The 25,266-nt window shown below is 42.8% G+C and overlaps 1 protein-coding gene across 1 annotated transcript; it reads right to left on the bottom strand.

Annotated features, from left to right (window-relative positions):
* Positions 1-5,491: 5,491 nt before the first annotated feature.
* Positions 5,492-19,679, bottom strand: PDK4 (pyruvate dehydrogenase kinase 4). The gene is made up of 12 exons (XM_048838202.2): positions 19,455-19,679; positions 17,864-18,005; positions 17,586-17,657; positions 16,019-16,203; positions 14,526-14,615; positions 13,882-13,959; positions 13,045-13,121; positions 11,983-12,078; positions 11,584-11,694; positions 10,241-10,354; positions 8,925-9,041; positions 5,492-6,128 (listed from the first exon to the last, which is right to left on the bottom strand). The coding sequence occupies exons 1-12, from the start codon at positions 19,591-19,593 to the stop codon at positions 5,931-5,933; spliced, it is 1,419 nt and encodes a 472-aa protein (XP_048694159.2). The 5' UTR covers positions 19,594-19,679; the 3' UTR covers positions 5,492-5,930.
* Positions 19,680-25,266: the final 5,587 nt, after the last annotated feature.

The raw sequence follows: 25,266 nt of genomic DNA, 5'->3' as shown, positions 1-25,266 counted from the left end.
AGCTGCTTTGGCATGGATGGTGTCATTTGACAGGCAGCAGCCTTGAGATGTGCAGTACAGTCTCGGATCGTTTGCTGAAGTGAACTGATAATCCAATGGCCTTGAAAAACCATCAAAAGTTTGTGAAGGTGTGACATACTTCAGATGTCACACTCCTACCACTCAGCTACATAGGATGTTATGTTCATAATGTATATAGGACAGTACCAGTGGTGGGAAGAGGGACAAAGAGGAAAGAGAGAACTCATGCAGTGAACTGGACCCAATATGTGATTTTTGTGCATTTCAGTGTATGATGGGGCATTCCAGTGTGCAAAGCTTCAGGTGTACTGGGTCAGATATTCACAATTAAGCATGCATAATTGTACATGTCTAGGGCCTGATGTCAAGCTTCTTGAAATCAATGGAAAGACCCCCAATGACTTCAATGGACTTTGGATCAGGCCTCTGATGAATACATGCAAATCTCCAAAATGTGCGCCACTCAGGTATTGTGCACATGCCTGGCCAGCCATGTTCCTAGCTGCCATACCTGCTAGCACCTGCAATGGTATAAGCCACCCTAAAACAGGGGAGGGAGGCTGGGCCAAGGTTGGCCCTTATGTGTCAACCTGCAGAGTTGGCCAGTGGTGTAGGGTAGTACATGCTACACCATCCCAAGGGTGTTGCACTGTGGCTGTGCTACCCATGAGTTCTGACAGGCATTGTCTCCCCACACTGCATCCAAGAGTTCCTCGTGGGGCAATGAGGCTCTTAACGATCCCCAGGGTAGACCAGTGCACTTATGGTACGATCTGTGCCATAATTCTCTCTTTAAGCATGGGATCGTCTTTCAATTAAAAATGACCCTCTCAGAGCACATTGCTGGCTGTGCTGCATGTCAAACTTCCTTGCTGAGTGATCCGGCGAAAGGCCCTTACTTTTACTATTATGTTTATAGGCTCAGGTTTTTTAAAGAACAGCAAGCAAGGTACTGGTGGCTGTATCTCTGATAGATAAGGCATAATCACAATCATAAACATTCACTTTGGGGCATAACTGGGCCTCAGATGGCCCAGGGTTTAATTCCTGGTTCTGCAACTGGGTGACCTTCAGCAAGTCACTTTAAAAAAAAAAATCACCCTGTGCCTCAGTTTTCCTGTCTGTAAAATGGGGATAATGATACTGCCCTCCTTGGTAAAGCACTTTGTGATCTATGGATGAAAAGTGCTACAGAAGAGCTAGGTATTATTATCATTAACTAAAATTCCAAAGGAGCAGTTTGTCGCCCCTGATTTCCCTTTGTGGCTAATGGCATTTCAAATAATTTTAAATTATGTGTTCTGGAAGTTCTCGAGCTCTCTGCTCTCCCTGAATTACCCATCCATTCCAGTGGTTCATGAAGATATAAAGCCAGGGTCTTGATGTGCCTCTTATGGAGGCACAGCACAGAAGGCTAAATTTAGGAGAAGGAGCGGAAGCAAAGGTGTCTTTAGTAATCTTTGTATTCCCAGATGCTGGGCTGTTCTGGGGCACAATCATGGCATAAATTAAAGCAGCCCCTGAGCTGCTTTAACTTATGAACCTTCCCCCCCAGCTACCAATGGGATGCTCTGCAGTCCAGAGTAGCAGAAGTGCAGAGCGCTCGGGCCACTCCCCCTCCCATTTCTGATATGCTTCCATTCACTTCTCTGCACCAAAGATTAAAGGTTGAAGACATGCCATATACTTTGACTTTAGCAAAGCTTTTGATACGGTCTCCCACAGTATTCTTGCCGGCAAGTTAAAGAAATATGGACTGGATGAATGGATTATAAGGTGGATAGAGAGCTGGCTAGATTGTCAGGTTCAACGGGTAGTGATCAAGGGCTCGATATCTAGTTGGCAGCCGGTATCAAGGGAGTACCTGAGGGATCAGTCCTGGGGCCGATTTTGTTCAACATCTTCATTAATGAGCTGGATGATGGGATGGATTGCACCCTCAGCATGTTCACGGATGACACTAAACTGGGAGGAGAGGTAGATATGCTGGAGGGTAGCAATAGGGTCCAGAGTGACCTAGACAAATTAGAGGATTGGGCCAAAAGAAGTCTGATGAGGTTCAACAAGGACAAGTGCAGAGTCCTGCACTTAGGATGGAAGAATCCCATGCACTGCTACAGGCTGGGGACCAACTGGCTAAGCAGCAGTTCTGCAGAAAAGGACCTGGGGATTACAGTAAATGAGAAGCCGAATATGAGTCAACAGTGTGTCCTTGTTGCCAAGAAGGTTAATGGCATATTGGTCTGCATTAGTAGGAGCATTTCCAGCAGATCAAGAGAAGTGATTATTCCCCTCTATTCGGCACTGGTGAGGCCACATCTGGAGTATTGCATCCAGGTTTGGGCCCCCCAGTACAGAAAGGATGTGGACAAATTGGAAAGAGTCCAGAGAAGGGCAACGGAAATGATTAGGGGGTCCTGGCACATGACTTATGAGGAGAGGCTGAGGGAACTGGGATTATTTAGTCTGCAGAAGAGAAGAGTGAGGGGGAATTTGATAGCAGCCTTCAACTATATGAAGGGGGGTTTCAAAGAGGATGGAGCTAGGCTGTTCTCAGTGGTGGCAGATGACAGAACAAGGAGCAATAGTCTCAAGTTGCAGTAGGGGAGGTCTAGGTTGGATATTAGGAAAAACTATTTCAGTAGGAGGGTGGTGAAGCACTGGAATGGGTTACCGAGGGAGGTGGTGGAATCTCCATCCTTAGAGGTTTTTAAGGCCTGGCTTGACAATTGCATCCTGACTGGGATGATTTAGTTGGGGTTGGTCCTGCTTTGAGCAGGGGGTTGGACTAGATGACCTCCTGAGGTCTCTTCCAACCCTAATCTTCAGTGATTCTATGATAATTCTTTGAGCACTGTTTTGGTTCCCATTATAAGCCACCAGAATGGCATAAAGGGACCTGAGTTCTACTACCTGTGTTCCAGAGGGATGCAGGGTACAATTGCAAAATGCGGATAGAATCACTTTAATAACGTTTCAATAACGTTAACAACAGTGAGATGGGGAACTGAGATGAGTTCAATTCCAAACATCCTGATTTTGGACAGTTTGCCTCAGCGCTTAAATATGTTTGATAGTTTTCTGAGAATATTCTGCCTTTTCTCTTAATAAAAAAACTGAGTAAATGTAAAAACCTAAGTCTATTCTACCTATCAAAATATGCATCTATGCACCTGTTAAAAACAGATCACTTGTCTCATTGGCCCAGAACTAAAACGGATATTGCTGCCTATCAGGTAATAATGTATATTTGTCAAGGGCTAAATCCTGCCCCACACCTGTGTAGTTGGGCTTGGTGTAGGTGTTAATATATGTGTATGTCAGGAATCCTACCCCAAACCATGGAGTGGCAGCAAGGTTGCTCTCCTGCCATTACAGCAGCCACAAAGTTGCACAGTGAAGATGCTGCTATAGACCTCGTTTTGCAGAGGGCGAGGGTGTAGGCTCCACTGAAACCAGGGATTCTGGGGCCAGCCCATTGACCATGGCTCTATGACACACAGGATGTTTGGATCCCTCTCCCTAGACTCCAGAAATCCTGCCTCCCCCTGCTGCACAGAAGAACTACACCAGTTCTGTGGCATCTAAGGCCCTTGAGGATTGGGGTAGAGTTCACATTTTAATACTACCATAATATTATTCACATCCTCCCCTATATAAAATGGCTTAGAAAATTAGTCTTGCACATGCACAAACTTTCTTCTCCACTCTTTCCAATTTCTTTGCATGCCACAAAGGTGGTTAATTAGGACCTTATCCGGCAAGGCTGAGTACCCATTGTTAATGTACATTCAGCAATTTGAAAGCATGAAGGCTTACGTAATAATACAGTTCCAAAGTTTTTTGCAGATGAAGGCTGGAATTTTCAGAGGCACAAAGGGCAGCTAGTTACCCAACTCCCATCTCTGCCTTTGAAAATCTCCTGTTAAATACTTATCTCACCCACTGCTTCTCTCAGTTCAAGTTGCTTTTTAGCTCAGCAGTGTTTTAAATCGGTGAACATTACAGTAGGTTTGCACTCTGTCTTAAAAACAATGGCTTCTGAACAATTCAGCATTGGTTGGAGATGATAATTTATTCTCTAGCTTTCAGAAGCCTTCCTCCCTTTTATAGCACACAAGAAGAAAACCATGTTTTTTTCTCAAAACCATCTTCAAGTATTTAAAAACATTTACACCCCATTCTCTTCTGGGCTGAGCGCCAAGTTCCTAGAGCAAGTTTTAATGGAAACTACACAGCTTAAAAATAAGGACCATTAGTGGAAATACAGACAACCAGTGGTGGAGCATATGTGCTATGAAATTTATATTTAAATGAATGGTATTGGGTCAAATCGCTAAGGTTATGAAAGCCAAACTTCTGGAATTGAAAATTCAGACCAATAGAAATATTTTAATGCAAATATTACTAATTTAATGGAAACAATGTTTTTACCCCAACATTGCGTTAGTAAACTTGGTTATTTTTCATCATGTGAGATGATAGAAAGTAGTAAGTCAATGATATAGAAAGTAGAAAGTATACTAGATAACGGATTCTCAGTTTTTTTTTCCCCATAGAGTGAACCCCGTCTTAATAGAGAGACTGTCTCATGGCTAACTCCCTCTTCATTCAAGTACATTACCTCACCTCCCAGATGCTATAACATACCATTCCTTTGGCAGCTACAATAATTGCTCACATGGAAAAGTAATATTAAGAAAAAAATTAATGTATATCTTACATGCCACATTGCATTGAAAACTGGATAGGGAACTAGCTCCAGAAGATGATAGCTTTCCATACATCATGAACTGCTGTGTTTGATTTTTAAAGTTAACCCAGTCGATGTTTTTAAATCAATAATTATATTGTACAAATATAACATTTTCCCAGAGGTAGAAGAGACTGAGGGTAAAGTGATAATTGATAAACAGAAACATTGGCGGACAAATTCAAAATATGCTCGTTATTTTCTTCAGTTATTTTAAGGAAAAATACCCAGTTTTCCCCTCTATTTTCTCAGACTCATGTAGTGCACTGATTTTTATTAAATCACTCAGTAAATGCTAGTTTTGATGCATCTTTCCACTTTCTCTTGGCAGTTATGATAAAGAGGTCACTTTTTTTTTTTTTTTTTTAAGAACACATGGCTACACCAATCAGCAAGATGCTTGATTCTACAAGTATTATGGCTAAGGATAGTGGAGTAACATCTGGGTTGTTAGTAATATCTCAGTAGAATTGTGCTCTCCCACCTGTCACCATCCGTTTTCTCTTGCCCCACACGTGGATTGCAAGGTCTTTGGGGCAGGGACCACCATTGTTATTTATACAGTTCCTACAGCATAGGGTCCTAGTTCATAGGTTTTATGTTTATTCAGTTGGCACTACAAATGTATTAGTAATGGGGTGGTGGCATTGCTAGTCTTTATTCCCAACCACTCCATTATCTAAAACCCCCAAAAGTATATTTGAGAAACAGGGGGGGTGAGGTAATACAGTATTTTTTATTGGCTCAACTTCTGTTGGTGAGAAAGACCAGCTTTCAAGCTTACAGAGCTCTTCTTCAGGTCTAGGAAATGCAAGGGGGAACACATTGTTTAACATAAGTAGTTAATACATATTCCAAGGGACAACTCAAGGGGAGGTGGCCTATTAACACTCCCCAGTCACAGTGAGGAAAGGAGGGGGAAAAAGGGATGATAGGAGATTAAGTGGGTTATAGACAGTCTACCTAGCAAAGTTATGAATTTAAGCTCTCAGGCTCATCTTCTGAAGGTGTTGTACAGCTTTCCCTTGAGAATTAAAAAAAAAAAGGGGGGGTGGGGGGGGAGTCCTATGACACCATGTAAGCAATAGCTGTACTTAATCACAGAATCCCTGCGGCAGTATCCGTTTTTTTTTTTTGAATGCAGAAGTGGTTCATGCTATGAAAGACTTTGAGAATGCTCCATATAAAGAGCTCTGGAAAGCACCTGGAAGACTGGTTGCAAGTGGCCCAGGAGAGATGTAAGCCTTGACTGATACACCCTTCCATTGACTTCTGGGTTGAGACTTTTTTTCTCCCCCATTGTGTAGCGATCTTCTATAGTTGCTTCTTTCATTGATTTCTTCTTGTCTAGGTCCTAAGGGAAAGCAAGTGGTCACTTACTTTTTATGATGCGTTTTAGGCCCACTGTATTTTAGATCAGACCATAAGGAAAACAATTAAAACTGGCAGGTGTGTAAAGATGCTCAAATTGCAAAGAGTTGCCTTGTTAACTGCAAGTGGCTGTGCACCGTCAGACCTTATTAAAAAGAAAACACTACTGTTTCACTGAGTTTAATCCTCCCTACCCAGTCTGCTGAAATAGCTTTTTTTAGAAATTGTTGACAGAGCAAGACATTCTTACAGTGAAACAATAGCTAACAGTTTAGCTGATATTCAGGCTGATATTCTGCAAAGCTTACTTTACAAGTTCTGACAAATGGAGGTTCTACAACCTACACATAAACAAAGCTACACCCTGAGCAGACCCACCCCAATAATGAAGTGAAAGAACGAGTTTAAAAAAATATTTATTACAAAATCATATCACTTTTGTACAGTACAAGACTTAAAATCAGAAGCCTTATCCTCAAAACAAAATTCAAGAACAGCTAAAAGTGTCTAGTGCAAAGTAGTAAAACCCTTAAGTAGTTAAATACAAAAGAGACTCCTTGTGGAGGGCTGATATGGTTTCCATATTGATATCAACATATGGCACTGAGTGTGTTTTGGATATAAAGAGTTGGTACTAAAGACTCACTTAGCATTAGGAAGTTGCCCTATAATTCAAAGATAATGCGGTCCAGAATACTTCCACCTGCAAGTATTAACATTGTTTACAGCAGCATAAAAGTGTGCATGATGTTTTGAAAATAAAGGTACTCTTCTCCAGAGGGACATGTGGGTTATATATTACAAAAAGTGCTAAAGAGCATGAGAACACAGATCATGCTCAGGCATTAATGAGCCTAGAGAAAGAGCCAAAATTTAATGTTTACTTGAAAGGAGAGACTATGTCTAGGTGCACTTCATGACCTTGTCTAGCATTCGAGATTTATAAGCTACTGAAGCATTGTGACACAGTGAAGAGGACCTTTTTCATCCCTATATTGAAGGTGGAACATCTCTCTGAAATTTTACTAGACATATGGACTAAGTCTATACTAATGGAATAAAAAACCCTGTACAGTACAGTTATATGCAGTACCAGTTAAAACTCATTCTGCTGAGCAAGGTAGTATAACAGTCTACTATTGCTTGGATTAAGAATTAAATAAAATCTGATGTCCACAGCAAGAATGTTTAGTGGCGTGCGCTCTGCTTCTAGCCAAGATGATCTGCATTACAAAACCATCCCACAACTGAGCATGGATGCTAGTTGTTCGTGTGAAGTACTGGATTCTCCATACTTAGGCTCCTTTGAAAAATCCAAGCCTAAACATTTGGCACAGCCCTTACAGTTCAAAGATGTAGGCTACATGTGTCATTATGTCTGTCACAGTCAAAAGCATTCCTCAAGATACAAACACATAGCCTTCTCCAAGTTACCAAGCAAGTTGCGTTCAAGGGTTTTTTTTTTAAAAACAAACCATTTCTGAAAATGGCACCAATCTTCTACCATTCAGGGCAAGTAATAAAAATAATCGAATAAAGCTATTTTTGGAAAAAAAGTTGTATAACATTTATCATTGGGAAGTGCAGGGAGAAAAATGGGACTTTCTAATGTCATAAGATACTTTGACCCACACATGGCTACCAACCTGCTACACCTTAAGGTTCCTATCCTGCTGCTGCCATCATGTTAAAGTGGATCTGAATAGGACAATATTGTATACCCATATATGCACCTAACTGCAGAGTTGCATAATAGATGGTGAAGCTCTAGTGACTGTTCTGGGAGAAAAAATAGGTACTTGACATTTGTCAGCATTTAGAGGTTCAAGAGTTAAACATGGTTCAGAAACTGTATATATCTATTACATCAAGTCTCAGATCATGTGCCTGGAAAAACTGAAGTATTCATCTGAACTTCTTATGTTCCTTTTTTGGTAAGGGCAACAACATTGAAAGATATACCCATCTTTAGGTTCTTTGTACTGAATGGTACAGGTCAAATCGTGCAGTCTAGGCCAGGGCCAGCCTCAGGGAAAATGACACCCTGGGCCAACTTGTATTTTGGTTCCTCTGGCCTCTACCCCCCCATTGCCCCTGGCCCCCACTGCCTCCCCATCTATTCCCCCCATTGCCCCTGGCCCTTTCTGTCTCCCTGAACTCCCATTCCCCTGGGTCCTGCTGCCTCCCCCTCACATTGCCCAGAGCTCCTTTCTGTAGGCTTGCACCCCAGGCCTGCCCCATTCTTTGCCGCTTGACCACAGCGGCTGGAGAGCAGTGGCTGCTGGTCAGGTGCCACCCAGCTTTGAAGGCAATGCCACCGCCAGCAGAAATGCAGCAGTAAGAGTGGGATGGTATAATACTACCACCGTTACTTCTGTACTGCTGCTGGCAGTGCTGCCTTCAGAGCTGGGTGGCCAGAGAGCAGCAGCTGCTGCTGACCGGCAGTCCAGAGGTGCTGGGGCTATGTACTTCCCTGCCGAGAGGTGGCGGGGCTCAGAGTTGGCAAGCTCCGGAACAAATTAAGCACTGATGGTGCCCCGCTGACCACAGCGCCCATGTTGCCCACCCATAAGGCCAGCCCTGGTAGACTATAACCTCCAGATCTGCAGCATGATCTTTCCTTCCCTTCTTCCAGCAGACTGACAGACTCCTTCTGTTCCACAACCTGTTGGAAGGAGCTGTAGAGTAATGCCCTCAAGCATTAGTCCTGATTGAAGAGACAGTTTGATTCCCTTCTAACAACTTGACATTTCTTTCACACAGCTGCACTTTGCCTCACCGAGTTCTTTGGTTTACTTGGGATACACCAATCATCTGCCTCTGTAGCCATTTGATAACGCTTAAAGGCAGACTTGTTGAACACAGGGAGCTTTTCTACTGATGCTGTTGAAAGAGCCTAAAACACAACACAAAAAAAAATACAGGAATTACTTATTCAATTATCTCTTTCAAGCCACTGTTCCACGACAATAAGAGTTCTAAATATACCATTAAAAAAATCAAAGCAATATATATTTAACAATAAGTTTGAGACCTGAGCCACTGACACTACAATTACATAGATAATGACATACTTGGATTAATAGTCATTTGAGCATTAGTCTTTTGCATTTGCAACAGAGCGCACAGTACTGTGGCCTGTTGTGCTTAGGTTTGCCATGGAGAAAGACGTGTTGTCATTAAGTGTCAAGTCATATTGCGGTCAGATTTTACAGGCCATGAACCTGTTTGTGTTCTGCATGATATGACTTCTTTGGGGCAATTTAAAAATCAAGATAATCCTGGATATAGCAGGACAGCTCCTTTCTCACAAGACCTGAAGGGGCATTTAGTACATCTTACCCCATTTTACAGATAAAATAGGATTCTATGATGAATAGACAAGGTTTGGATGGTATAAATAAAAAGTTATTGTAAAGTAGAACACTTTGTGTACACACACACACCCATTTCATAGGTTGTGCTTCGATAATTGTATTTTAAAGTAAGTTTTGTGACACAGTCAGTACAAGTACCTCTCCAAAACAGATGCACGGACTACCAAAAACCTTTGGTTTTTATAGTTACCTGAAGAAACCTGGTGTATGTAGTAGGCTAGACTCTTATCTAATGAGGAATCTGACATAATGAAGTATTTAACTTACCCAAAATTCAGCATCTGTACAACAGTTGAACAGGTAAGCTATTGGTAACAACTATTTATATTTCCTTATAAGGCTGGATTTCTCACTGCTGAAGACAATGATCAGTGAAGAGTAAAGATCTGCCACTTGAATGTTTGTACTTTTAGTGCCTCAATTCCAACCAGCACCTCAGTCCATAAGTTTCTACTTAACGTGTGTGTGGGAAGGAGGCCCGCAGCCTCAAATACCTGTGTAAATTGGACCAGCTGAAAACTAGTGCAATTCCTATTTATACTACAAACTTACCCTCAGCTCTGACAGTCAAGCTGAGTAATTTCTAGCTCACCAGCAACAGAGGGTCTGCAGGCCCAGTTAGGCCTTCAGTCAGTCACTTGTGTAGAACCACACTTTAATGTCAATTAAGTGGGATAAGTGATCAGCAATATTACTTTCATGTAACAAAAGCACATACCTTCAGGTAGAGAATAGCATCTGTTCCGTAACCTGGTATAGAATATAGATTCAAGTCTCCTTGAAAGTATTTAGCATATAGACGAGAAATTGGCAAGCCGTACCCAAAACCAGCCTAGAAATAAGTACAATACATCAAAATAAAAATTTCTTCCATTTCCAGAGAGCATGACGACTGTTCAAGGGAGACAGTTTAGGTCCCTGGATGTCTCCATTACTGCAGAGCTTCTCTCCCTCCCCCACAAAAAATGTTAACAAGGAAGCCTCATTTAGAACACTGGAACTTTATGAAAAAAGTTAATCTCATCTTCAATCAAAACATGTTGAAAGATCTTTCAGTCCAAGTCTTCAATTGTGGAATTATATATTTTACACCTCTCACTTTTACATACTGTATTTAAGTTTCCCCAGCCATGTCTTCTCTTTTTAAACCAGATATGGGGCAGAAGCGGAGAGCTGAAAAGATGGCAAAGAAGCTTCTGTTCTAAGCTTGTCTCCTAAAGGGTCCCAATTTGAGGCAGGGATGTTAAGAGTGCAAGTGAGGGAAGAGAATCAAGATGCAGAATGGCTGGCTATGTCGCTTCAGAGAAAAAGCAAAGACGGAACCCTTGCAATGGCCTCTACTCTGTTCCTCCTGGCAGCAAACATTGGCTCAGTTGCTGTCAACAAAACCTATCAGGATATTATTATGAGGAGGAGTGAGGATCGGGAGCAGAGATCACTGAAATACTGCTCCTTCCTTCAAGTTGCGGCTCGAGAGGAGAGGGATTTTAGCATAGAGATGTCCACAGGTTTTTAGACAACCAACACGTCTCCACTTTTGAGCCAACAGTCATTAGAAGCGCATCCAAGCTAGTCTCAATCACTGCTGGGAGAACCTAACTTATTCTTAAAACAAGACACAGCCCAATTTGAACGGTATTCCTAAATTATTAAACATAGGACTGGGGCACAAGGAGGGAGCAGAAGCCACTGAAAGACTGCCCCCTGTAACACGTAGTTGCTTTGTTCACCATTTTCGCACCAGAGGTCATTCTTAACTTTAGGTGAAAAAAAAAAAAAAAAACCTAATGTACGAGAGTTTTTTAAATGGAAAGGGTATGAGACAATAAAAAGCTGCCTAAAGTGGAGATGGGAGAGACTTAAAAAGGTACAAATGAAGAAAAATGCTGAAGCCTTAGAATGCCATTGGTCCCATTCCAACAAAGTGTGTATTTTTTTTATTGTGAAGTTCAATTCACCTGTGACTATCTCACAAAGCAGTGAGACTCTGAGAAGATTCCAAGTACTTTACTCTATCTTGCAGTGTTCCTTTATAAAATTACTGTAGATTTCAGATCTTACCAAAGGAGCATTACGAGAGTCATCCAACACGGGTCTTGGTGCTGTGGAATACATGTAGCTAAACAGGAGATTGATTTTCCTCAATGGAACACCACCTCCTGTGTCAGATATCTGATTAAAAAATTAGTCAACTGTAAGTCTGTACTAGAAATAGCATTGAACATTAGCAGCTGAACCCATCCACCAGTAACCCATCAGTTATTCCTGATTAGAAAGCACAAAAAGCTTAGATTTCTGATAAATAACCGCCTAAAGTAATCTTCAACTAAAGACTCTTTAGTAGATATTAACTTTGTCCTACAGTTATAAGTCAGCAAGCTTTTCTATTGCTATTTGTTATGGAATATTCATTCAGTCTTTATTTCATTTATAGGCTATTGCAGTCAAGTAATAGATTACCTTAATTGTCAGGTCTTCATTTCCTAGAACAACAGTCACTTCAACTGGAGAAAGAGAAGAATTGTTCTGATGTTCAACTGTTGCCCTCATGGCATTCTATGGAAATTAAGGTAATCACCATCATCAGAAGAGTTTGGCTCAATTAACTGTATGTCACTATTACAGCACCACAGATAGTAGGTTCTGGTGTGGTTCCTGCCTCTCCCCACCTCCCTCTTCCAAGTGCACACCAGGTCTTTGTTAGAAAGAGTTGACTACACTTTCCCCCTACCCCTAATTGTTTGGTCTTTGGGGAATGTTCTTAGCAATTTAGTATAGTGGGACTGAAGGAAAACCTGCATCTAGAAGTGACTCCCAAAGCAGACATTTTATTTGGGGTTTAATTATTGGAAAGGGCACTTCAATATACATATCAGAAGTTAAGCTGTACCTGCCCAACATGAAGATTAGACATTATAAATTTAAAAAGGAAAGCTGTAGTTAGATTCTAAGACAACAGTCATGCCCAGTGGTCACTGAAGAGTCCTAGGTGCTTTAACCCAAACAAGCCACACACCATCTTTTCAACCCCATTACCTCTTGGTCTATTTTTGTTGCTGCCACATTCGCTTTTCTTTCAAGAACACACATACCCTACAGTCCCTACCTCACATATAATGGTATTTTATTTCTTCCACTCCCCAATCTTGTATTTTACATAAACTAAGATGTTTAGTCAGGGATGCATGCTCATTTGGTGCTTCCTATTCCTCTTTGCATCACAAGGATGACAGATACCATGAGGCCCTTCTAACTTCACTGACAAAATGGAAACTCCAGAATTCGCAAGATCAAGATTAATAAAGGGCATAATATCCCCCTCCACCCCAAAATCTCCACTACATCTGAATCCCACGGCATTCTTATCTGCTGCTACCATCCCTTCCTCTAGTGACAAGAGCTATAGTTCTTGATCTTAGGCAAGAAACTAAAACCAGATCTGGTTAAAGACTGAAACACATTAGTTCATGCTCACAGAACTGGGCAATGGCATGCTCATAACAGAAACATGGGTTTACAAACCTTGAAGAGCTCAAACAGTATGTGGAAGAGGTGGGAAGGAACATAAACAACGTGAATGGGTTGTCCTGGCACTCTTCCTGGGGGGGGAGGGGAGGGAAAGAAAAAGATTTCCCCAGTTTTAAGGCTTTTCTTTTGTTGGTTTTGCTTCCCAAATCAACTCTATTGTAAGCAAATGAGGTCATGCTATAGTAAATAAGGAAATGGGGGAAAAATAAGACTCACTCAAGAGCACATCATATACCAATTTGTTCACAATGCATTATTTCATGAACACCACTGAATTATTTTCAAGTGACTGTGCACATCATTCAGTTTTTAGCATTCTTCTGGAGTGGGCAAGAATTAACTGCCCAGAATCAGACACATGCAGAGAGTATGGATTAGAACTCAACAGTTCCTCAATTCCAGGCCTGCATCCACTTTCTAAGTGTAAAGAGAGCTTATTCCTTGCCATCATATGCCAGCGCTTGTGCGATTTAATATATAGACAGGTCAAGTATATTCTCTGAAGCATTTGCAAGAACCACAACTCAAAAAAAAAGTTCATATTTGAGAGTCAGAAAGCCAATGTGCTATCTTATGGAACCAAAATGCAGAGAGCTTGGATTCTAACAACTGAGGTGAAAAATGCAATTTGGAGGACCTTAAAGAAGTGGAAAGGAGCAAACATGAGACTAGCCAACTGGTAAACAAGGTTCAAGAGGAAGCCATATATGGCTACTCTGACAAAAGCACTCAGAAGAGATTGAGTGAAAGTCTCCTAAGAGCTAGAGAAGTCAGTTTGGCTATTGATAAGGATTATTAGTCTGCAAATAACAGATTAAGCCATTATCTTACCATTCACTTCAATGAGACTTAATTCTGGAGAAGCTAAGTAATACTGGTCACAGAGTCTCCGGGAAGTTTCAAAAGCATCTGTAATATTTTTTAATTTTACAAAAGTAAGTGTATGCAGTTGTAAAGTGAAATGTTATAATATAGCAATTTACTCTCTTTGGCAACATATCACTTCATACTACATTCATATCTGGTGTGTTGTAATATGTAAACATGCATGTTTTAACATTAATATTTATAACAGATATGCATCATGAGATGAATGTAGTAAGAGTAAAGACTAAATATGCAAATGTAATAGCATTGCTAGATTTTACAGCATAATTTGAGTTTTGTAGAACAGACGCCTAGAGAGTGAAAGATAGAAGTTTGCCACCACACAGCTGGTGTTGATTTGTCATGGACTGCTCCCACCTCATCTACCACTCAATACTTGATAATGTCTTAAATTCTTCTACTATTTTGCACCCTCTTTAAAACCAGGAGATCAACTAGTCTACAGCTGATAACTGTCAGGAACTTAAAATAAGTCATGTTCAGCACCCCACATAAGCACATCTTTTGTCTGCATGTCAAACTACTTGCAAACAAACAGTCAGTGCTAACCATGAAGAGAGAGCCTACTGATTTAACAATGTACATACCATTCACCACTCCCACCACATCACAGCATGGATCAATGCTGCCAACGTGCTGTGGATGACCTGAGTTGGTATTGTCATCAAAAAGAAGTGCTGTTTAAGATAAACCAATGTTATATTTCATTTCAGGTAAGCAACAAATTATGAAAAAAGTCAATTCACATTCACATACTCTGATCAGAAAAATATTGCTTTTTTTTTGGCAAGTAATAATTTCAGATACTGGAGATTTTTTTCAGGCCTCCTCCTCCGCCCCACCCAAAAAAAATGGGAAATATAGTCTAGATTTTCAAGAGTCAAAGACAGGGCAGGTTTGGTGCCGAGAGAACTACTGCTTATCGCAAAGACACAAACTATGCTAATTTTTTTTACTAGTGGATCAACATCTAAAGCAGGGGTTCTCACAACAAATTTTTTGGTAGCCTCAGAGTGCAGCCACCAACTCTTGCTGGTGGCCACTCTGACAATATTACCTAAAATACTTAACTTTAGGAGGGAAAAATAAATATGCACATATACATGTCAAAATCATTTTAATTTATGTAGAATTATTTTTGCAGCCTCAATAATGATGTACAGTTGTCTCTATTCTTTACTGCACCTAATCAGAATAGAAACACAAATAAGGTCCTTTGCACATTCTCATCTTTGTTATTTCTATTGCTTATTGGTTGCCTGTTTTTTAAAGACTTGCTAGCTAGTAAGTCTGCTGCTGTGAAAAGTAACTGAATGTTTGTTAATATCACTTTTCACAGCAGACTTACTAGCTAGCTGGGAGGCTGTAAAAAGTGAAACTAAAACATACAAATATCAATTTTCACAGCAGACTTACCCAGCCCTGGCAAGCCAGGGAACAAATTGAGCCCTGGATGGGGAGGTGGATAGGGAGACAGTGGGGGCCAGGAGTGATGCAGTGGGGTGGTAAGCCGAGGGCCAGCACCCATGGCCGGGGTCCAGGGCTGGAGGCTGAAGCCCCATGGCAGGAACCTGCAGCCTGCCACTGCCACCCCAGGGTGAAAGCCTGAGCCTCACCACTCCCGGGAAGATAGGGAACTCACTGGCTGCCTGATCATCTGGCATTTGTGACTCCAGGGGGAGAAAGCAGGGCCCAACTTTTGCTGGTGGCCCTGGGGCAGGGGCCACAGCTCTGCTCCCCGCCCCACCCCCAGTTATTGCCCAGGAGGCTGTGGCCACAAGAAAAGCCCCTAGTGGCTGCATCTGAGAAATGCTGAAGAGTTTATTCATAGGTGAGGATGATATCACTAGATTTCTACACAAGAATTTTCATTAGTTTAGAGTTAACGTTGAAGTTTCAAATTAAGATAACATACATATTCTGATATTCGTCTAGCTCATATCTGCAGTTAAAAATACTAACACACTAGTGACATATGAAGTCACCTGACACACTCCTCTAACACTCATAAGAAACTTTTAATTTAACATGTTCCACAACACTTACAATGCATTTTCTCAAGGGAAAAGTGAAGACTTACTGTGCTGGTTTATTAGCATCCGGATGGATATACGATTCATGTAAAACCGATCCAAGAAGTACTGAATATTTTGATTGGTGACTGGGTCCACTCTGAAGGCATCTTGGTATTCAATTACTCCTTGCGCCATTATAGGCACAACATCGTGGTGTCTATTTCGGACTATAACAAGTGTATCTATAAAGCTAGATAATCACAAGACACATTCAGATAAATATTTAAGACTGCACATGGGCAAATTTCAAACAAGAAATTCTCTATAGCAGCATCTTAAGTTATGGTGCAAAGTGCTTATATTTAAAAAAAAATTAAGTGCAATTGTGTTTTAAGGCCACCTCATAGCATAACCTTCAAAGGAAGGACCTCATCACTAACCTAAACAGAAGATCTTACTTTTTAAATACAGGGCCTGATTCACCCATGTATTACTTCAGTTTTACATCAGAGTAATTGGATGGTGAACCAGTGTCATAAAAAGGTCAGTCATCTCTCTGATGATTTTCACTTTGAAGGGCTTGTTTTCACATAAATGCTACAATGACACAGCTGTGCCACTGCAGCACTTCAGTGTAGATCCTCCCATTGGTGTAGGTAGTGATTCTCCCATAGTGTATGGTTTCAGAGTAACAGCCGTGTTAGTCTGTATTCGCAAAAAGAAAAGGAGTACTTGTGGCATAAATTGGTTAGTCTCTAAGGTGCCACAAGTACTCCTTTTCTTTTTCCCATAGTGTATGTAATCCATCTCCCTGAGAAGCAATAGCTAGGTTTACAGAAGAATTCTTCCACCAACCTAGTACAGTCTACACACATTAGATTAGTATACCTATGTTTCTCTGGGAATGGCTTTCACACACTTAGAGAGACCTAGCTATACCGATGTAAATTCCTAGTGTAGACCAGGCCAAAGTCATTCTTTTCCCAGGGGCAGAAAAATAAACTTCTGGCTAAGGTAAAGTGGCAAGCAAAATTGCCTGACTTTGCCAAAAGCACTTAACCTATATGCAACACTCTCTCTCGCCATCTGTCCTTAAAATTTTCTCATGTCTAGCCACTTCTTATGTCTTAATCATATACACAATATTTTCGTTTGAGGGGGCTTTTTGGCCCATAGGTGAAGTGAAAGAATACACTAGAATATTAGTAATATGAAATATCTAGGTCTATTTGTTCATAAGAACCTGAATTGAATTAAAACAAAACCAGTACTTCAACCTGCAATAGAACTTTAACTGGAATGGGATGTCCCAGAGTATTTTTGTTTAAAGGTTTTTCCTCCTCTCATGCCAGTTAAAATACTATTAGACTTGTTGGCCCTGAAAACAAGATCTGTTGAGATATCAAAATTGGTCAGCTTTATTGCACTGGCGTAGTCACTTTCAACATGTCATATTTATTTAAAAAAAAAAAAAAGCTACTGCAAGAAATGGTTAGCACTTAATATGCCTTGTACTGAAAGCAAGTCCAGTCTCCAGGTCTTTCAAATATGCTAGGTTATCAGCATAGTCAGTCACTGTAAGCTGAATGTGTTATGGAAAATGGAAAGGAAGATGAAAAATGAAATGCTTACTTGGATAAAACCCTGTGGTCCTCTGGGTGTTTTTGATGGAACTCAACTACATCCATTAGACTCTGAATGTACCTAGAAAAGATTGTCAAAAAGAAATTAAAAAAAAAAAAGGTGCTTATTTAAACTGTTTGTTAAAAATGTTGAAGTTGCAGAAAAAGTTCTCCTCCTCCCAAAATTACTATTTAACAAGTTAATAAGTTGCCATAGCTTTAAGATTCCACTCGGTCACCTCTGACATATTCTGTATTGAGCACTTAAACAAAATCCTTCCCACTTACCAGCTTTTTACCAACTGTACTGATGGAGTGCTCAGTAACTGACTAGGAAGCAGGTCAATTTCTCTCAGGATATTTGCTAGCCTCACAGGAAGTTCTTGCCGCAGAAATGCGAAAGAGGTTCTTTCACATCCATTACTTGAACCTATAAAATAAGAACAGTTACTTTTTGTTTTAAAACATATTCAACATACAAGTGTTAAGAGGTTTCTTGCAGACTCCCTCAAATCCCAGGATTACATTATTGCAGATGCACAAGAGCATAAATATGTAAGCCTATCAAGGATGCTATATTGGCTAGTTCTTCTTTACTCTAGATATTTTCTAGATGATTGCAGTGGATACCTAGTTCAGCAAGAAACAGACATCTGTATAATAACATCTAGTTAAAGGCATATTTTGCATTTCAAGTTCAAGTAGGGGGAATTGCCTCTTTATCACCCATGGAAGCCAAGCTAGCCTACATAAACAGTGAACTCTTACAAGTGGTCTGCCAACATCCACCCCCACCCCATAAATCTGATCACCAGAACATAACTTTCCACAGCTGCTAAAGATGGTAAATCAGATCTGCAGAACAAAGCATTCATATTGTGACCACTGCATAAAAATCACATCTGTTCTGTTCACATGCACTACAGTTTAAGAAACGCAGACAGTTGAGCTATTTAAGGTGTTCCCCATCAACAATACTAATGCACAAGATACATTTTTGCATATTTTTAGATTCAACTTTAACTGAAACAGTCATTGGATCTTTTCAGTGGTTTGAGCATTGGCCTGCTAAACCCAGGGTTGTGAGTTCAATCCCTGAGGGGGCCATTTAGTGATGGGGGCAAAAATTGGGGATTGTTCCTGCTTTGAGCAGGGGGTTGGACTGGATGACCTCCTGAGGTCCCTTCCAACCCTGATATTCTATGTTATTCTATGTTATTCTTTCAGCTTCACTGCAGACTTGCCAGCAGTACAGGCTTCCGTTTACTATCCCAGTCGGAGAACAGCACCTCGGGGTGGGGGTGGGGGGGGGGGGGGGAGCACTCCTGTGGCGCCGGGCAACGCCAGCAGCAACACACACATGATCCAATTCCTGATCGGGGACTCAGCCATTCCTTGGACTAACGGATTCGTGCAGCGGTCAGCGCCAGACAGCGGCTGCCAAACGGTTCCGCTTTGCTGACTTCCAGCCTTGTGGAGCAGACAGAGGTGGGTCCCGTCCCCCACGCTGTTGATAACGGGAACATCTCGGGTCAGCGCAGCAGCCCTCTCACGACGAGAGCAGCGTCCCGCACCCCCCGGCAGAGGAGCGCGGGGGCCTCCGGGCAACCCCTAGCCAGGGTCTAGGGCAGAGGCGGGACAGGGGCGCCAAGACGCCACGTGTCTCTAGAGCGGGGGCGGGGGGCGCACCTGAGCCCGAGACACCCGAGGCAGGAGCCGGCCGGCCAGTGGCAGCGCGCGGGTTGCCGGGGGCATCACCGGAGAGCTGGAGCCAGTCCCGGGCCAGGGTGCCCGCCGGCAGCACAGAGCCCGAGGCGGGTAGGAGAGCTACCCCCGCCCCGGCCCGGCGCTCCCCGGCCCCGCGCTCCCCGGCCCGTACCGAAGTCCAGGAACTGTTTGATGGAGAGCGGGGAGGGCGAGTAGCGGGAGAAGCGCTCCACCTCGCGCGGCACCGGGCTGCTGACCCCGCCCGCCGCCAGAGGGGCGGCGCTGCGCAGGGTGACCCGCGCGGCCCTCATCGCCCCGCGCGGCAGGTGCGGTGACGGGACGGGCTCTCGGACGCTCGCGCCACGGTAGCTCTTCGACTTCTGAAGCTACCTCTCACGTGCGGCGCTATTTACCACTCACACACCGGCCTCCCGCGGGGCGGGGCCACGGCCGGGGGCGTGGCTCTAGGCAAACCGCGCCCAACAGAACCTTCCCCGGGCTGGGATGAGACAGGCCAGCGGTTCTCGCCAGTACCATTGTCCGGCAGCGTGGGGGGGCGGGGCGGTTGTGCTATCCCAAGGGAACCCAATGGGCGCTGGGGAGAGACTCCAGAGAAGGAGGAACAGGGGCAGCGGTGGTGGCTCGCAGGTAGGGCGGAGGGGCGGGGCCTCTGCTCTGCCTAGATACCTCTCCAGGGTCCTTGTTTACGAGGCAAATCAATGTCAAACCCCCTGTTTCCTCCCGCGGAATGCGTCCTTCCAGGGACCCAGCTCACTGCTCGCCTCACTGACTGTTCCGGCCGAGCTTGGCCTTCGAGAGCGAGCCAATCCGCGGGGCTAGACCCACGCCCCTCTGGGCCCCGCCCCCATTCCCGAGGGCGGGGCCGGAGCTGCTCTTCCTAGAATCCTGAGAACGGGGGCGGGGCTAGGCACGGGGACGGGCTGGGGGGAAGCGTCGCCCGCGGCTGCCGGGCTGGGCAGGGCTGCGCTGTTGCTCCGGGTGCCCCCTGGTTCTGGGGCCGCAGCACAGCGGGGCGCTGCTGGAGTGCAATCACAGTAAAAGAAAACTTTGCACTACCATTGCTGTCCCGCTGCCCCCCCGAAGCCTCTGGTGTGCAGGGACCCTCCTTGTGCTGGCCGGAGTGGGTAGGGTGATCAGACAGCAAATGTGAAAAATCGGGATGGGGGTGGGGGGGTAATAGCGTATGTAAGAAAGACCCCAAAATCAGGACTGTCCCTATAAAATCGGGACATCTGGTCACTTTAGGAGTGGTGCCAGCTCTCCCCCTTTTCCCTTCTCACACTATTTGCTGGTGTTTTTCTTCCAGCCCCAGAGCCCTGTGGTGTTCATTCAGAAACAATTGTTAGCCCTTATGGCTCTGGAAAACATGACTCCTAAAGGCTCACATGACTGATGTCAAAGAAAAGACCCCAAACTATTAGTTCCTTTTTAATCTTGCAATTTGTGAACACTTGGGATGGGTGATGCTAATATAAATGGCAGCCCTTGACCCAAAGCAATTACAGTCTAAAAAACCAAAATGTAAAAGGGGAGAACAAGGCATCAAAAATAATAGGATGCTATAGCACAGACTATCTGGGTATGGAATTCTCAACCAATTATTAGCTGTAAATTCCATTTGTCACCTGCATAACAATTCTTATTTGGCAGTTTTCTGCATGAGGCTGTTTCCTATACTGCTAAATCCAAGAAGCTGGGACCATTGCAGTTTAAGGAAGAAGCAGTTGCTTTATAGGGGCTGGGTTGCCTCCTTTTGTAGATAGTTTAAGGTTCCAGCTGTCCTGCTAACATTTTGGGATGTGGGTATGGGACTAACTCAGAATAGGAGGCTGGTGAGGTTTTCAACTTCTCCCTTTGTGGTGGGCTGTAATTGTGATGTAGTACTAGGGATGGATATTAACACAGGAGATGGGATCTGTGCAAAGAACATCCTGAAGTGCACTCAATGTTTCTGACAATGACTGATAATGGGACTTGGAGCTTTTCACCTCTAGGTCACTTAGGCGGCACCCTGGGTCGATAACGACTAAAGCCTAGATCCACAAAGTATTTAGGCTCCTAACTTCCATTGATTGCAGTGGAAGCTAGGATCCTAAATGTCTTTGTGGATCTGGGCCCAACTGTCTAAAGACAACTGTTTGACCCTCTGGTGGTTTGGTTCCTAGTGGCCCTCACCTTGTGATCCTTGTTTGTTGTCTCTAGAGAGGGGCTTGGGAATGATGGACTGAGCTACTCTCATCCGATGAAGTGAGCTGTAGCTCACGAAAGCTTATGCGCAAATAAATTGGTTAGTCTCTAAGGTGCCTTTTCTTCTCACTTTCAGCTGGTCTCCTCTGGTCACAGCAGGGCTGGGAAAAGTGCTCTCCCTGCTTTGTGGAGAGAGGACTTCAGTCTCCAGCACTATTCAACATTTTCACAAGCCCTGAAGTCACTCAAAGAAAAGCAAAGAAAAAAAGACTACATAATGAACAAGGAGTGTAATTGAAATATGGTGCTAATAATTCCAGCCAGGGTGACATCCTAAATGTTGGTCGTTAACAGCAGGCCCAACTTCCACTAACAGCTATGCTATAAAGGGATGTAGTCTCCATCCACCTATATAACTAATCAGTATTATTTATATTTTCATATTTTAACCAAACTGTTTGATTTAGCCTCTATAGTGTAACATATAGAACAAAACACTCTGTACTTAAGATTTCTTCTGGTGCTTTATCCCAACATTTTCTCTTCCTAGGTCTTATTTCTTTTATCCTTCCACTTGCAGGGCATTTGCAATTTGCTTGTTTTACCTCTCCTTATCCCCCTCTCCTACTCTTCCCTTTCTGCACTCACTCTACTGAACAGAAGTGAAATTGCAGTGTGGAAATTATATAGCAAAAACAAGGACATTTAACAGGACTGGTTTATCTTAAATTAAAAATAAATTAAAGTCTAATGCTCTTGCCAGCAGACTGTATTTTAATTGAAAGTTGTTTGAGTTTCATTTTATTTAAATGTTATTTAATCCACCTGCCAGGCATGGATAGCTGTCATGCAGACGATAAAAAACAAAGCATCTCAAATGAGGAAGCACTTAAAAAAAATAGTCCCTGCTGATTGTAATGATCAGTTGAGAACATGGAAAGGTCCTCAAGAGTGACCACTTTCAAAATCAAGTTTTGAGCTTACAACCTGGTTAACAGGGCTGGCATTAGACTTGCTGGGCTCAGGGCAGAAAGTAAGGAATAGGCCCCCACCCTGCCTCCCTTATCTGTTTACACATTGGATTTCTGCAGTGCTTCTGAAGCCAAAGCCCGAGACCCACCACATGGGGCTGAAGCCCAAACCCCCCTGTGGTATAAGGCCCTGGGCAATTTCGCTGTTTGCTACCCCCTAAAGCCAGCCCTGCTTGTTAATGAGTTCATTTATGGTGGGAACGTTCCCTGTCTGAATTCTCCAGCTCTAATCCCCCTACAAACACCATTTTTGTAATTTGCCTGGCTGCTCTCATTCCTTAATACAAATACCATCTATATCCTTAGAGTAGTTTCCTATTACACACCGAGTTCTAGATAGGAAAAATCTACAGGGTATAGCCCCTTTTGTTCATAATTTTATCATCACTCAAATGCATTTTGTACTCCAGTAATTTCACTGCATTCCACTGACTCTTAAGCAGGGAGTGGGTGAATAGAAGTCATATGGGTTCTATTTTACTCTTGGTATACTGGTACAGCATAATTGTTGAAGGGAGAATATCAAGAATGCTGCCCTACCACAACTAATAAAGGGCTAAGGCCCCAGGAACACAAAGACCTAGATGTTTTTGAAAACCAGAAGGCAAACTTCTGTAATAGGCTACTGTGAGTACCAGCTACCCACAAGTATAATCCAACAATGAAAAGAGCTTTATTATTCAAATAATTGCTTCTGGAAAGACATATATTCTCCCCAATATTGCGACATTGTGTTTATTTTTTACGAACTGCAACTGTTTGTATGACTGTTTGTAACTGGGGACATTACAGCACGTGTTGGGTAATGTAACTATGAGTTCTTGTGAACATTTCTGGTGGTATTTTCTGATAGTGGTTGTTAGGGATATTCTGAATATTGGACTAGCAATTAATTAGTACCCACGAACCTAGGAATTTAGCTGGATTCATTATCAAATCACATCTGGAGGAAAAGAATGGATTGCAGATACTTAAAATGGAACCCACTTTGGGTACAACTCAGCAACTTCTCCTAACCACAGTGTTGTTTGTTCCTGCTTTGGATCCTTACTTACTCCCTTCCATTGCCCCCCTTCTGGCCCCCGGCACTACATGGTCCCCCAGCACCTGTCCACCATCCAAAATATTGGAAAACTGCACTCTGCCTGGTACTGAAGCACAATATCAGATTCTAAACACTGGGATTCATCACATCTATTCATTGTCAATATTTCAATTTTCTCTTCTGAATAGGGTTGCCAACTTTGCAATATTTAAAAACCGGACACTCCTGCAGGAGTGCTGGAATCTCCCCTGCCCCCCAGGTCTCACCCCAACCCTTCCCCCGAGGCCCTGCCCAGTTGGCTCTTTTTTCCACCTTCTCCATCGCTCACTGCTTTTCCTCTCCCCCCCACATCCCTGAGTAGGTCGGATGGTGCAGGTGATAACTTGGTGCTCCCCACCTCTCCTGCCTGCAGTAACCAGACTTTGGGTATCTGGTCAGTAGATCTGACCAGACACCATCAGGTCCCCTTTTTGACCGGAGTTTCCGGTCAAAAACCGGACACCTGGCCACCCTACTTCTGAAACATTACTACATCCCTGCTTCAAGCGGGTGTTGTGAAAGGAAGCTATAAGGCTTTCAATTGTTCAGTCACTGCAGTGTTTTCTTGGGTTTGCTCATGATGTTCTTAGCTTTGCTTCAGTTTTGGTCTTTAACACACCATTGAAAATCTCTCTGCTCTCTACCACAATACAGTAAAAGGCGCTTCCTGCTCTCCTGTATCAATCCCTGTCATAAATAAGGATAGTCCCTCCCTTTCTACAAGGATACCAGGAAGTCCTGAATCTAAGTGGAAGGAATGGCCTTGTGTCTAAAGCACAGGATTAGGAGTCAGGAGAAGAGAGTTTTATTTGTGACTCTCTCTTAGACTTCTTGTGCAAATACAGGCAAGTCAGTTAATCTCCGAGACACTGTTTCTATTTGTGAAATTGACGTAATACCTACCTCATAAGGGTTACGAGGCTTAATTTCTGGATGTTTTTGAAGCACTTTGATATTCTCTGATAGAAAGCAAAATAGAAGTAGAAGGTATTATTAATGAGGGACATACCTTTCTACTCTCTTCTTTCTGTCTCCCCATAAAGTTAAAGTACTGACGTACAATGGCAAGAACTTTGTCAGCTTGCTGAGATAGTCCACAGTTCAGCTAAATTAAGTTTAGTAGGTGAAAGGTTGCATGGAGCTACATACAAAGACTTTCCATTGCTCCTTAGACGGTGCATTTGAATGAAGTTTAGTAGGGGAAAAGTCACACATAACTGCATCAGATATTGCACAACATCCTCCTCACTTCTCATATTTCGCAGAAATCAGAGTACAGTAGCTGGATCATTTTACTGCTGCATGCATACACGAGACTGCAAGCCAGATGGAAAAAATCTGTCTCGTGCTATAATAATCCTTCAGTAATGTAGATACCAACTGTCCAGTCATAAACAGGAGACTCCTTTCTTTAGCTTCCCTGCCCCAGTATTCTGATCTAACGTTTTGTGTCTCCTGTTTTTAACTCCTTTAAAATGACATTTTAAAAAGGTGAAAGATTTGGACAATGAATGACTACATTTAAAATGTTTCTAGATCTTTTGATTAGGATAGGCAGATATCAGGTAAGCTATAAATGTCTCAAAGTGGGGGTTGGAGATAATGGGAGGAGAGGAAAAACTACAAGGCTTTTGTCAATGCTCTTGAAGAAATAGCATAGG

Source organism: Caretta caretta, chromosome 2 (assembly GCF_965140235.1).
Source record: "Caretta caretta isolate rCarCar2 chromosome 2, rCarCar1.hap1, whole genome shotgun sequence".
NCBI classification, from domain to species: domain Eukaryota; kingdom Metazoa; phylum Chordata; order Testudines; family Cheloniidae; genus Caretta; species Caretta caretta.
This window is presented reverse-complemented; position numbering and strand designations above follow the sequence as displayed.